General features: G+C 54.8%; 1 protein-coding gene across 1 annotated transcript; it reads right to left on the reverse strand.

Moving 5' to 3' along the window:
* Window positions 1-861: 861 nt before the first annotated feature.
* E2F1 (E2F transcription factor 1) lies at window positions 862-11,762 on the reverse strand. Its single transcript, XM_003411509.3, has 7 exons — window positions 11,487-11,762; window positions 5,311-5,401; window positions 4,717-4,936; window positions 3,715-3,867; window positions 2,644-2,758; window positions 2,325-2,547; window positions 862-2,215 (listed from the first exon to the last, which is right to left on the reverse strand). Exons 1-7 carry the CDS (start codon window positions 11,745-11,747, stop codon window positions 1,971-1,973), a joined length of 1,308 nt encoding a protein of 435 aa, XP_003411557.2. The 5' UTR covers window positions 11,748-11,762; the 3' UTR covers window positions 862-1,970.
* Between the last annotated feature and the right edge of the window lie 933 nt (window positions 11,763-12,695).

Raw genomic sequence — 12,695 nt, forward strand, 5'->3', positions numbered from 1 at the left:
AATCGGGTACGTGTGGACAGGACCCCCAGTCACTCTCCTTTCCCCTTCCCTCCCCCTTCTTTCCCCTCCCCTCTGCCATTCTGGCCCCTCTTCAATCCATCCTCCACACAGCAGCTGGAGGGAAGGTTTTAACCTGTAAAACGGCACGCCATTACCATCTCAGGTTTACCAAGACTCTATCTCCTGTATAATAAGGCCCATGACCCAATCTCTCCCCACTCTCCAGCCTCATCCTGCCCCCACACCTGGGGCTCCAGCCACACTGGCTTCTCTAATGTCCTCAGTGCCCTGCTCCCTCCTGCCCCACAGCCTTGTACTGCTCTTCCATGTGTGCACTTCATGCTCTCCTCTTCCAGTTAACTCCTACTTATCCTATAGCTCTTGGCTTAAGCAGCACCTCTTCCAGGGAGCCCTCCCTGATTTCCTCATGAGTCTCCTCCATCAGACCTTGAGAGCTCCATGAGGGAAGGTTACACATGTGCCCCCAGAACTGGAAGTCCCTGACAGAATGAGCCCATTATAAATATTTGCCTCACATTCACAAATGCCCAGAAACACAGCAAAGAACACAGCAAGTTGATCAGACTGGCCTCTCAGGGACTGGGGGAAGGGAGGTCATTAATTACTTCCTACACTTCAGTAGCATTCATGACTTTCTACAGCAAAAGATATTTGCTGGATCCATTTTTAAGTTAGGACAAAAATGATGAAGTCTACCCTCCTTGAAGGAAATAGGCACAAATGAAATAAAGTCAGGCAAGGCTAGGGAGAAGGGAAGTGGAAAAGGGGCATTCTTCCAGCAGCCTTGGCCTCTCCCACCCCGATTTGCTCCCAGTACACAGTCGCAAAATCCAACCCAAACACCATCAAAATATTTATTAAAACCAAAGCAGGAGGGAACAGAGCTGTTAAGAAGGCAAATCAAAGTGCAGATTGGGGGGGTGGGGCACAGCAAGAAGTGGGGAAGGGGCACTTCAAACACCACAGAAGGGGCCCCCTACGGTCTGGGCTGGGGAAGGCCCTCCACCCACCCCTCCTGCCCACCCTGTCAGTGAAGGTCCCCCACTCACCTCTCCCATCTCACATCCATCTTGGGGGGCAGCTGGGCCCTGCAGTGACCCCCCCCCCGGGAAGGGGCCACCCCTCCATCCACCCATGGCTGTCAGTCAGTCTGTCTCCCTCCCTCACTCTCCCAATAAATAAATCACTCAGATCTCAGCTCCTTCGGGGTGGGGCAAAAGAACAGCTCAGGGACCCCTGTCCTCACTCAGGGGCATGGGGAGTTGGGGCACTGGCCCCACATCCCTCCTACCCTTTGCTGGTGCCCCAGGCTTGCCAAAGAGGCCTCGATAAATAAATAATGCTCCATTAAAGCTTCGAGTCAGAAAAACCTTTAAGACGACAGAAGTGCTCTTGCTGTCCTGCAAACAAAGCTGGCCAAGGCTTCCCCGCCTGGCCCAGTCAGCATGCAGGCTTCCGGGGGCAAGCAGCCACCCTGGGCCTTGTGGGGCCCTGGGGCCAGGAGACCGAAAGTGCAGTTACAGCCCCCACCATGCGCACACATGAACTCATGCACACACACGTGGACACACTGGGGCATGTTGTCAGTGCATGCACCAATGTGTTCACCTTCATTCCCCGGTACATGCACACACGCTCACACATGCACTCACATAAACGTGCTTACCTGGCATTTCTGCCAGAGGTGCACACCACACTCACCCGTGTACACACGTGTTGGGTGTCGGGTGCATGCACGTACACACCACAAACACAGGATCCTTCTCCTCTTGGCTTGCTCAGCCTCTTGGCAGTAGCCAGACTCCAGAGCTACAAGCTTCTGGAGACAGGGGAAGGTGATATAAATTAAACATTTCCAACCGGGCTGGGAGGACGGCCAGGGGCAGGGGGCTCCAGGGCTGCAGAGACAGAGTGGGCATCTTGGGAGGCCCTGGCACTCCTAAGCCCCGTCAGAAATCCAGGGGGGTGAGGTCCCCAAAGTCACAGTCGAAGAGGTCTCTGATGCCCTCACCCTCGAGGCCAAAGTGGTAGTCGAGGGCCTCATGGGGAGGAGACAGGCTGATGAACTCCTCAGGGAGGAGGCCAGAGAAGTCCTCCCGCACATGTTCCAGGAGCGAGTCGGCCGCCACCAGCGGGGACAGGCGGTCCTCATCCACAGGGGCCCGCAGGCCGCCCATCCGGGACAGCAGCGGTTCTGGGGAGATGGGGGAGCATCACAGGCCGGGGACACCCCAGAAGGGAAGAGAGAAGGGGCTGTCATGCCTTGCCCACCCACTCACCCCAGAGAGGGGCCCTTCACCCACCTTGCTCCAGGCTGAGCAGGGACTGGCCAGGATCTGTGGCAGGAGATGAAGGAGGTGATGGTGGTGGTACTGTGATGGCAGGGACAGCCACCCTGTCCTCCTCCCCAGGAGAAGCCGCTGCCTGGGTTGGGGTCTTTCCGGGGCTGATCCCACCCGAGCTTTCCTCAGGGCACAGGAAAACATCAATGGGGCCTTGTTTGCTCTTAAGGTAGATCTGAAAGGTCTGGGTGGAAAGAAGCAGGCAGGGTAAACTGAGGCTCAGCTGACCACCAGCCCAGCCCAGACTGTCCTGGCCAGACCTAGAGTGTGCCAAACTTACCTCGGAGGAGTCCACGGCTTGGAGTTGAGTCTCGGGAGGGGCCTTGATCACCACAACCATCTGCTCTGCAGGGTCTGCGATGCTACGTAGATCCTGGCAGGTCACGTAAGCCAGGGTTGGTGGAGTCAAGGATATGACCTCTGACCTCTGGGGGCCACCCATCCAGACAGCTCACAAGGCAGAGCCCACATCTGCCTACTCACCTCCCCTACCCCAGGGCCTGGCACATAGTTGATGCTCAAAACCTACCTTATGCCCTGAGTCTCAATTTCCACATTTGTACAATGGGAACCATACTACCCATTTAATTGCAAGGTGGGGATGATGGCTGCCTGCAATAATTCCATGAAAACACTTAACCATCTCCAGGTCTGGTGTTGGCAATTTATTTTGACCCATGATCTTAGTGTCAATTGGTGGTTGTATCTAAAATTTACAAACACAATTTGAGTTATCAACTTAAAAAATAAAGACAAAAAAGTCTATTCTAATAGTTTTTATTTTTGTCAATAAAAGACCAAAACTAATGTCTCTAAACTTGAAGCTACAACCATGCAATTCAGTGAGTGTACTAAATAAATGTTCAGTATGGCTGGTACTATAGGTCTCCCTAGGTGGCACAAAGGGTTAAGCACTGGACTACTAACTCGAAAGTTGGTGGTTCAAACCCGCCAAGGGCCACCTCAGAAAACAGGCCTGGCGATCTGTTTCTGGAAGGTCACAGCCTTGAAAAAACCCTATAGAGCAGTTCTACTCTACACGTGGGGTCACCACGAGTTGGAATCAATCGAAGGCAACTAACAACAACAAACACTGGCACTAGTTTATCTTGTTTCAGTCTTCCTCACTTCAGAACTGAATACTATTACCCCTTTTTACAGATGAAGCTGAGGCCCAGAGAGGCAAAGTAACTCATCCAGTGTCACACAGTTATTAAATGGCTGAGCCAGGACTTGAATCCAAAGCCAGAGCCCTCTGTCGAATCCAGGCCCAGGACAGCCACTCTAGGCTCACTTGGGTGGGGCCCCCACCTGCCAGTCCTGCCTTCTGTGCCCTCCAGCCCAAGGATATCGCTGACTGTCGGCATCCTCAGAGAGCAACCGCAGCTGTGTGGTACAGACGTGAATCAGGTGGTCCAGCTGTCGCTCGCTCTCCTGCAGGTGCCGGAGGTCCTGGGTCAGTCCTTCGAGTTGCCCACTGATCCCCACTGCTGTGTGACTGCCCCTGCAGGGAGCCCACAGGGAGGGTTAGCAGCTCCTGGAGCCCTCTGCCCAGAGCTCTGGACCTCAGGACTGAATCTGTTGCTGCCACCGCCTCTATTCCATGAGCCCTAAGCAAACCCTTGCCACCCTCTGGGTCTGGCTCCTCAGATGGGATGCAGCAGAGGGCCGAACCCAAGCTCCAAATCAGATCAGCTGGAGTTTACATCCCGTCCCAAATGTCTGGAAACACATACATGTCACCCACAAAAACACTCACTGCCGCCAAGTCAATTACGACTCATAGCGACCCTATAGTTGGAATCGACTTGATGTCAGTGAGGTTTTTTTTATGGGCAACACGTAGGTGTTTCCAGACCGTAGGGGAGTAAATACATGAGGACACACATGCTGTGGAATACTACACAGCTGTAAAAAAAGACGAGGCTGCATTAGATGTACGGACACTGAAACATTTCTGAGACATGTTGCCAAGTGAAAAAAATGATGCAGAATGAATGACTTCCCAAAAAGTGAAAAGGCAGATACGTCAGAGAGTAGAGGAGTGACTGAGGATAGGGTAGGAGGAGAAGAATAAAACAAGAATTGACAAGAACAAAAAGTGTACCAGACAAAACTCACTGATGGCAACAGAGGCCATGAGCGGCTACTTGGTGTTATGGGGGTGGGCAATGACTGAGAAAGGGCACAGGGAACATTCTGAGGTGCTGGAAATATTCCTTATCTTGATCCAGACAGTGGTTACCAAAGTACACAAAAATGTAAAAGTACGTTGAGCTAGATACTTAACCAGGTGACATATGTCTACCCAGCCCTGAGCCTCTGCCCACTCTCCTGTTCAGCTGCTACCTACAGCCACTGGATGTGGTTCTTGGACTTCTTGGCGATAAGCTGGATGCCCTCAAGGACATTGGTGATGTCGTAGATGCGCCGTTTCTGAACCTTCAGCTCCTCAGCTGCCCAGTTCAGGTCGACAACACCGTCGGCTGAGCGGCTCAGCAGGTCCAGGAAGCGTTTGGTGGTCAGATTCAGCGATGTCTCATAGCGTGACTTCTCCCCCGGAGATTTCACGCCTGGGTGGGAGGTCAGGAAAGGCAGGGTCCCTCAGCACTCACCCCGGCCCCCAGCCAGGCTGCATCCCTGGCAATGCAGAGCAGAAGAATGACGTGGGGCAGACGGCTCCTTCCCCTTGGCGAGGCCGAGCAGGGAGGCCCTGTGGCTGCTGCCAACCACAGCATTCCTCTCTGGGCCTGGGCACTCCCCACCCCCCAGGGCCTGGGGAAGCCATGCCAGGCGTCCACTTCAGCTGCCCCTCTGGGCCCCCAGAGGCCTGGCTCAGCCCCAGGCCTGGCAGACCAGAGCTGAGTCTGCAAGCATGTTTGTCTGTCTATGCCCCCAACCCGGGCCTGGCCACAGGAGCCTGCCCCAGCCCGAACTCAGTGGGTACCTTTCCCCGGGTGGCGGCCCCTGCCCCGGCCTGGCCCACTGGTCTCAGCCAGGTACTGATGGTCAGTTTCCAGGTCCAGCCTCCGCTTTACCTGTGGCAAAAACAATGGAAGAAAGATGCCCAGTAACCAGGACAGTGAGGCCACAAGACACCTGGTTGAGGGCTTGGTGCCCCTGGGCTGCCCCCTGCCGCAGTTCCTCTACCGGGATGCCTAAGTGTGTGAGGGGGAGGTCCTAGGGGATATGCCTGAGAGCCTCAACCCTACCTCATAAGACAGAATGCTCAACTAGAAGGCAGAAGCCCCAAGTTCAAGTCCCAGCTCCACTGCTACCTTGCTGGGGGCCTGTGGTGGTTTTAAAATATGCCTGTAAATCCTTTAATACTCTTCCCTTCAAAAGATGGGGCCCAATTCTTCGCCCTTTAAATGTGGATCAGACTTAGTGACTAGCTTCTAATGAACAGAACGTGATGAAGTGAATTCCTCCTTAGAGGCATTGGCGATTCCTCCTTCTTGCTTGTATTGGATCACTCACTTGAGGGGAAGACAGCTGCCATGTTGTAAGGACGCACAAGTAGCCCTTCGGAGAGGCTCACATGGTGAGGAGCTGAGGCTTCCTCCAACAGCCCGTGAGTGAGCTTGGAAGCAATCTTCCAACCTTAGTCAAGCCTTCAGAAATGAACGCGGCCCAGTTACAACCTCAGGAGAGACTCCAAGCAGAACCACCCAGCTAAGTCGCTCCTGAATTCCTGACTCACAGAAACTGTGTGATAATAAATGTTGTTTAAGCCACTGAGGGCACAGGTCCCCTGGGCAAGTCACCTCTTCGCTCTGGTGAACAGGGCACAGCTGGTGTTCACCAAGTGCTTTGCATACGTTACTGGCTATTTCCTTCAATATGGGTTACTCCTCAACATAAAGAAAACAAAAATCTTCACAACCAGACTAATAAGCAACATCATGATAAATGGAGAAAATATCGAAGTTGTCAAGGATTTCATTTTACTTGGATCCACGATCAACGCCCAAGGAAACAGGAGTCAAGAAATCAAATGATTTACTGCACTGGGCAAATCTGCTACAAAAGACCTCTCTGAAGTGTTAAAAAGCAAAGAGGTCACCTTGAGGACTAAGATGCACCTGACCCAAGTCATGGTATTTTCAATCACCTCATATGCATGCCAGAACTGGACGATGAATAAGGAAGAACCAAGAATTGATGCCTTTGAATTATGGTGTTGGCAAAGAATACTGAATACACCATAGACTGTTAGAAGAACAAACAAATCTGTCTTGGAAGAAGTACAGCCATAAGAAGTACAGCTCCTTAGAAACAAGGATGGTGAGACTTCATCTCATATACTTTGGACATGTTATCAGGAGGGGCCAGTCCCTGGAGAAGGACACCATGTTTGCTAAAGGAGATGGTCAGTGAAAAAAGAGGAAGACCGTCAATTGGCTGCAACAATGGGCTCAAACATAGCAATGACTGTGAGGATGGAGCACATCCGGGCAGTGTTTCATTCTGTTGTACACAGGATCACTACGAGTAGGAAGCAACTCAACAGCACCTAACATGGAACGACAGTATAATAATGGCCTCATTTTATAGATAAGGCAATGGAGGCCCAAGGTCACACAGCCAGAAAACGTCAGAGCCAGGATTCCCCCCAGGGACTGTCTGAGGAAAAGCCCAAGCTCTTAGTCTCTACGTCTTCTGGCCTAGTTCAGACGTTTAACGATCAAGATTGTCCTGGAAGTCCCACAGGCATCTCAAAGGCACCCTGATCCAAACCAGCCTTAACCCTCTCCTCCACCATTCATAGGGTTTTCTTAGCCAGAACCTCAGTCTAGTCCTGCCCACCACCCCCATGACATCCAGTTACCAAGAAATCCTTACCAGCTCCCACCTAGACCATTAGTAGTCTCCCCAGTGGTCCCCCTGCCTCCATCTGCCCCCCACTGCAGCTAGCCTTCAACCTAAAACACAAATCTTATCGTGTTATTGCCCCTGATTAAGACCTTCCTCAGGTTTCCTACTGCCTCAGTGACCTCATCTGCCATTGCTTTTCCAGAACCTCTGAACTCTAGTGTGCTCCTGTCAACTGCCCTCCTAAGCTCCTCTCTGGTACCCAGGCCCTTGCCTACCCTGCGGACCGGTCAATGCCATACCCAAAAATGAGAGGGCAAGCAGATGTCTGTTTCTGGTGGCCACTCTCTAAAGATATCTGGCACAGGGGCCCTGAGAGCAGGGTGAAGACACTCGCTGGTGAAAAATCTGAACCATTCAAACACCCATCCACATCCAACCACTTTTTCCCCACAAATCTTTACCTTCCTGCCTTAGCCCATGCTGGTCCCTCTACCTCAACTGCCCTTGCCTGCCTCCCCCTCCCATCTGTCACACTTACTGTTCCGCCTCTGTGGACAGAGAAGTTTACTGGTCACGTCAGTCTTTCTGATCCTGTAATAGAGATGTCACCTCTTCTCCCTCAAACCCAACCTTTTCCCACATTCTCTCTCTCACTACAAGTTACTGCAGATGTGTCTGTCTCACCCATAAGCCAGGGAGCTCCTCAGAGGCGGGCCCTGGGTCTAAACCATCTCTGTACCCAGTGTCTGGCACGGGGCCTGGGCATCAACAAACGATTGCTGAATGAACCTCTCCGCAGGCTGGCGAGCCGCGACATTCCCCCTCGCACACACATTCATCGACTTGCTCACGCATCCTGGGGAACAGAGAACATACCGAGGGCTGAGTGCCCCCTGGGTACTAAGCCCTGTGCTAAGTAACTGTCTTACACGCATTCCCTCACCAAAGCCCCCAACCACCTTATGGCAGGTGCTATGGCAACCTTGACTCTCTGGGTAGTGCAAATGGTTAGTGCACTGGGTTACTAACTGAAGAGATGGCAGTTCAAGTCCACCCAGAGGTGCCTTGGAAGAAAGTCCTGGCGACCTACTTCCAGAAAACCGGCGAGGGAAAACCCCAGGGAGAACAGCTCTACTCCGACACGTGCGGGGTTGTCATGAGTTGGAATCAACTGGATGGCAACTGGTTATGGTAACCTCCCTCCACTTCCAGTGGAGCCTGCGACTCAGGAAGGTCACAGAGCCAGCAAGAGATGGAGGCAGGAGTCTAACCCTGACGGGGTGGCTCAGAGCCCACACCTGGACCCACGCTCTTATCTAAGTCCTGCCTCCGCAGAGACCTGTCCAGATGCTGGGCCCCTTACAAGCCAACCAACGTCCACCCCTTCCCAGCAGTTGGCGTGCTCCTGCCAACTGCTCTTGCCTTCTGCCTGGTACCCAGGCCCCTGTCCGCTCTGAAGGCAGGTCAACGCCACACCCAAAAATGAGAGTGCACGCACATGTCTGTTTCTGACTGCCACTCTCTAGAGAAACCCAGCATAGGGGCCCTGAGAGCAGGATGAAGACATTCACGTAAAAACAACCACCCACAGGAGAGGGCCACAAAAATCACGGTTTACCAGCCCCTGGAATATCACACAGCTGTCACAAAGGACCAAGGCAGATGGACCCAGAATCCTCTCAGACATGGGCAAGCACAAACATCGTCATAGCATCATATATTTATATAATCCTTTGTGAATTAAAAAACTACCAAACTGTTTTCCTCTGGTTCAGTTTCGACTATTATACACCACTGCATCTCAGGGGCCACTTCTGCATGGGTGACTGAGGGATGTTGGCCTTATCTGTACAGTGTGAATGATATGACGCTTGAGCGAGGAAACAAAGGGAAAAAAGTGAAATTTTAAAGTTTTAGGAAACAAAAGCTCTCATAACTACATAAAAAGCAAGAACAGGCTTAAGGAGAAAAAAAAAAATTACTTTTAGTGAATAGGAGTGGGATCCTGCCCCCTTCAACTTTCTATTCTCCTATGTTTTCTACAATAAGCATATATTTGTAATGGAAAAACTAAAAAAAAAAAAAAAAAAAGGCACAACAGGGTGGGGGTGGATAAGAAGGGCCGGGGGAATGGCTGAATTGTGCAGAGCCTTGTATGCAGTTGGTACTCAATAAATGCTCACTGGCGCAAAAGCTGAGCCTGTAGCTTGATTCAGGGACTGCCCCAAACAAATGTGCAAAGGGTAGGTGGGAACGTGTGCCCAGGGCTACCCACAGGTGTAAGAGTTGGGGATGTTGGAGGGCAACAGCTGGGCCTGTTTGCAGATTTGGCTCCGGGATGGTGCCAGCCCCGCCCCAGCACAAAAATGCCCACTGGGCCATAAGCACTGTGGGGCAGGGACTCTTTACCTGCTTCTGTGCCTAGCATCTCACGGATGCTCACTAACTCACCAGCTGTTGAATGAATGGAATGCTCAGGGCCCCTGAGGCTGCCCCTGATGGTTGTGGCAGGGTGCTTGTGCCTGTGTGTGTATGTGTGTGTCATTTTTCCTCCTCCCAGTCCCTAACAGTTCCTCTGGGCCTGGAGCCCTCAGCCTCTGCTGTCTCTGTACCCCTGCACCTGCTAAGTGCTCGTCAGTCAGCTAAATGGAGACCACTTGCCCAAGCCTCAAGCTGGTACTCTGACAGACACGTCATTTCATTGGAGGGTAGGAGGCAAGCAAGGCTGATCCACCCCAGCCCACACTCACCCCTCCCACTCATTCACAGGCCCATAGGTCCCTATTACTTCCCCAGGCTTCATTCAACCTCTATTAGCATTTCCAAGGCATCCCAGCTTGAACTGCTGGGCTCATCATCCCACCACTCACTAGCTGATCCTGTCTGGGGAAGGCTGTCACATCTCTGTGCCTCAATTTCCCCATCTGTAAAAGGGGAAGGTTGTTGAGAGGGTTAAATGGATTAATTTGGGTAAAGGGCTTGGCACAGAGCCCTGCACACAAAACATTCTCAAAACAATGGTGGCTGCTATTGTTATTATTATTAGCATCTTGGTGATTCCGGAAGGAAGGCAGCACTGGGCATGGGGCCAAGGGGGCTGGGGGAGGCTTTTCCCGGGATGCCTCAGGGACCAGCTGCCACCCACGCCCCTAATGGCAGTTGGGCAGCTTCCACCTCCTTGTCCCAGACCCTGTCTCACCCCTCCTGCTTGCTCTGAGCCCCTCGCCAGACCCCAGCCTTCCTGGCCAGCCCCCGTCTTCCTGCACCCCACCTTCACCCACAGGCTGCGCCAGTCAAACTGGTCTACACGCCCTGCCCTGCAGCCCATAGGTTCAAGCTCCAGGCCTCCACTCCCTTCTCCCACTGTAATTCAGACACCCTCTCTGGGCCCCCAGTCTGAACTGATCCTTCCACCTCTTGTTGCTCAGAGAGGCCTTTATCAGATTATCTCCCTGAGAGGTTTTCTCTCCCCTGGCACTGGGGGTCTCCCCCCAGCTCCCAGAGGCCCAGCCCACTCAGTTCTTCCACAGGGGCCTGCCTGATTAATGAGGTTCTATGGCAACCAGGGCCTGAGAGGGTGGAGGGTGGCAGATGGAAGGACAGGCAGAGGGAGGGGATCAGCAGCTGGCCTAGGCGTCTTGCCCCACCCCTGCAGAGAAGGCCTCCCAGCCAGGCGGCCTGTCCCCAGGGGCCTGGAGGGCCAGGCCTGCACCTGGCAGTGGAGCATGGAGGCAGGAAGGATGGTGTCCTCAATGGCGTCCCAACAGTCCAGCCCCAAGGACCACCTCCACCTCCATCCCCACCCCTACATAGCCACAGATTCTGGTCTGGAGCCAGCAGGCCTCGGTTCAAACTCCAGCCCCACCTATGACCAGAGGCAAGTCCCTTCCCCTCTCTGGGCCTCAGTTCCTTCTCCGTCAGATGGACACAGTGACAACACCGAGCTCACACCGTGGTTGTGAGTTTTGGCTGGCTTGAAGTCGGTCAAGGGCTCAGCCAAAGCGCTAGTTGAAACCACGTGGGCCATTATTATCACTGATTCTGACCCGGTGGCTGACCCGAGCGGCTATGGTGAGGAAGCGGAGGCCCAGAGCCTAAAGCAGCATACAAGGACTGGCCCGAGGTCACCCAGCAGCCCGGGGCGGGGCCCGGAGGCCCAACCCAGGCTCTGCACCGCCCAGCGCGGGCGCCTCAGTCCACCCCTCCCCCGGCCCCCGCTGCCTCCTGGCCAAACACTGCGCCCCGCCCGGGTCTGCGCGGGGGGTACAGGCAGGGCGCTTGGCCGGGTGTCCCTGGGGTCCGTACCGGCGGGCGGCCGAGCGAGGGGCGCGGGGCGCTGGGTGTGGGCCGGGGCGCCTGTGGCGTGGCGAAGAGCAGCAGGTCGGCATCGCGGGGGCCGGCGGCGGGAGCGGAGGGGCCGGCGGGGGCCGGCGGGGCGCTGGCGTCCTGCGCCGTGGAGATGATGACGATCTGCGAGGAGTCAAGCAGCCGCAGCGCGCCCGCCCCGAGCAGGGCCTCCAGCGCCGGCGCGCATGGGCCGCCCGCGGGGGCCCCGGCCACGGCCATGGCGTTCACGGCCCGCGCGGCCCGGGTGGCAGGCGGCGGCGGCGGCGCGGACCCATGGCGGCGGGCCGCGGCGAGGGCTCGATCCCGCTCCGGATCCCGCTCCGCCCCCGGCCGCCGCTGCCTGCAAAGTCCCGGCCACTTTTACGCGCCAAATCCTTTTTGCCGCGAAAGAGCCACGAGCCGCAGAACATCGCCACCATTGGCTACCTGGGCTGTGACGGAGGCGGTGACGGTGGCACCCATTGGCTGCTGTGCGCCGGACCGGCGGTGGGGGGCGGGACGAGGAGGCGGTGCGGTGCGGAACAGCCAATCGCAGTACGGGGCGCGCGCAGGCTTTGTCGGGGCGGTGCCAGGCTTGTTCACACTCCCCGCCCCCAGGCCAGACAGCCCCTGGCCGAGGCGTGGTGGCCCCGCCCCCACCCCGTCCCGACACACCCCATCCTGGTGACCCCACCATAATGAAGACATTTAGGGCAGAGTCTCCATTCTAAAGCCGCCACGTGCTGAACCACATCGTCCGCCTGCAGCCCCCACATGACCTCCAGACCCTCAGCCCAGATTTCCAGAAACTGTCTTCTCCTGTTTTCTGAATCCTCAGGCCTACCTTCTAAGCCCCAGCTACATCTCCTCAACTTGCCCCACCTATGCCATTTACTCTCAAATCCTGCCCCTCCCCTGTCCCTTACCCAGCCAGACGCCCAGCAGAAGGGGGCTGCCAGGAAATGGGAAGGGATGTCTGGCCTAATATAGGTCTGGGGCTTTCCTGGGGCTTCTCCGGTGGCCTCGTCTTAGCTGGACAGCCCTGCAGTAGCCAACTCACAGCTTTTGCTTGGACTCAAAAAACCCAGTGCCGTCGGGTCGATTCCGACCCATAACGACAGGCTCAAACATTCATTTATTCAACAGATGTTTTGAGAGCCTGCTCTGTGTCCATCTTTAGTTCAGACT

The sequence above is a fragment of the Loxodonta africana genome, chromosome 24 (assembly GCF_030014295.1).
Source record: "Loxodonta africana isolate mLoxAfr1 chromosome 24, mLoxAfr1.hap2, whole genome shotgun sequence".
Taxonomy (NCBI): Eukaryota; Metazoa; Chordata; class Mammalia; order Proboscidea; family Elephantidae; genus Loxodonta; species Loxodonta africana.

Bases quoted from the DNA above. Each gene is read 5' to 3' on its own strand.
- E2F1 (XM_003411509.3), bottom strand. From the start codon at position 11,747: ATGGCCGTGGCCGGGGCCCCCGCGGGCGGCCCATGCGCGCCGGCGCTG. The intron at 3,868-4,716 runs GTAGGTAGCAGC...GGCTCCCTGCAG, and splicing joins AAGAACCACATCCAGTGGCT to GGGCAGTCACACAGCAGTGG. The intron at 2,216-2,324 runs GTGGGTGAAGGG...CCATCTCCCCAG, and splicing joins CCTGCTCAGCCTGGAGCAAG to AACCGCTGCTGTCCCGGATG.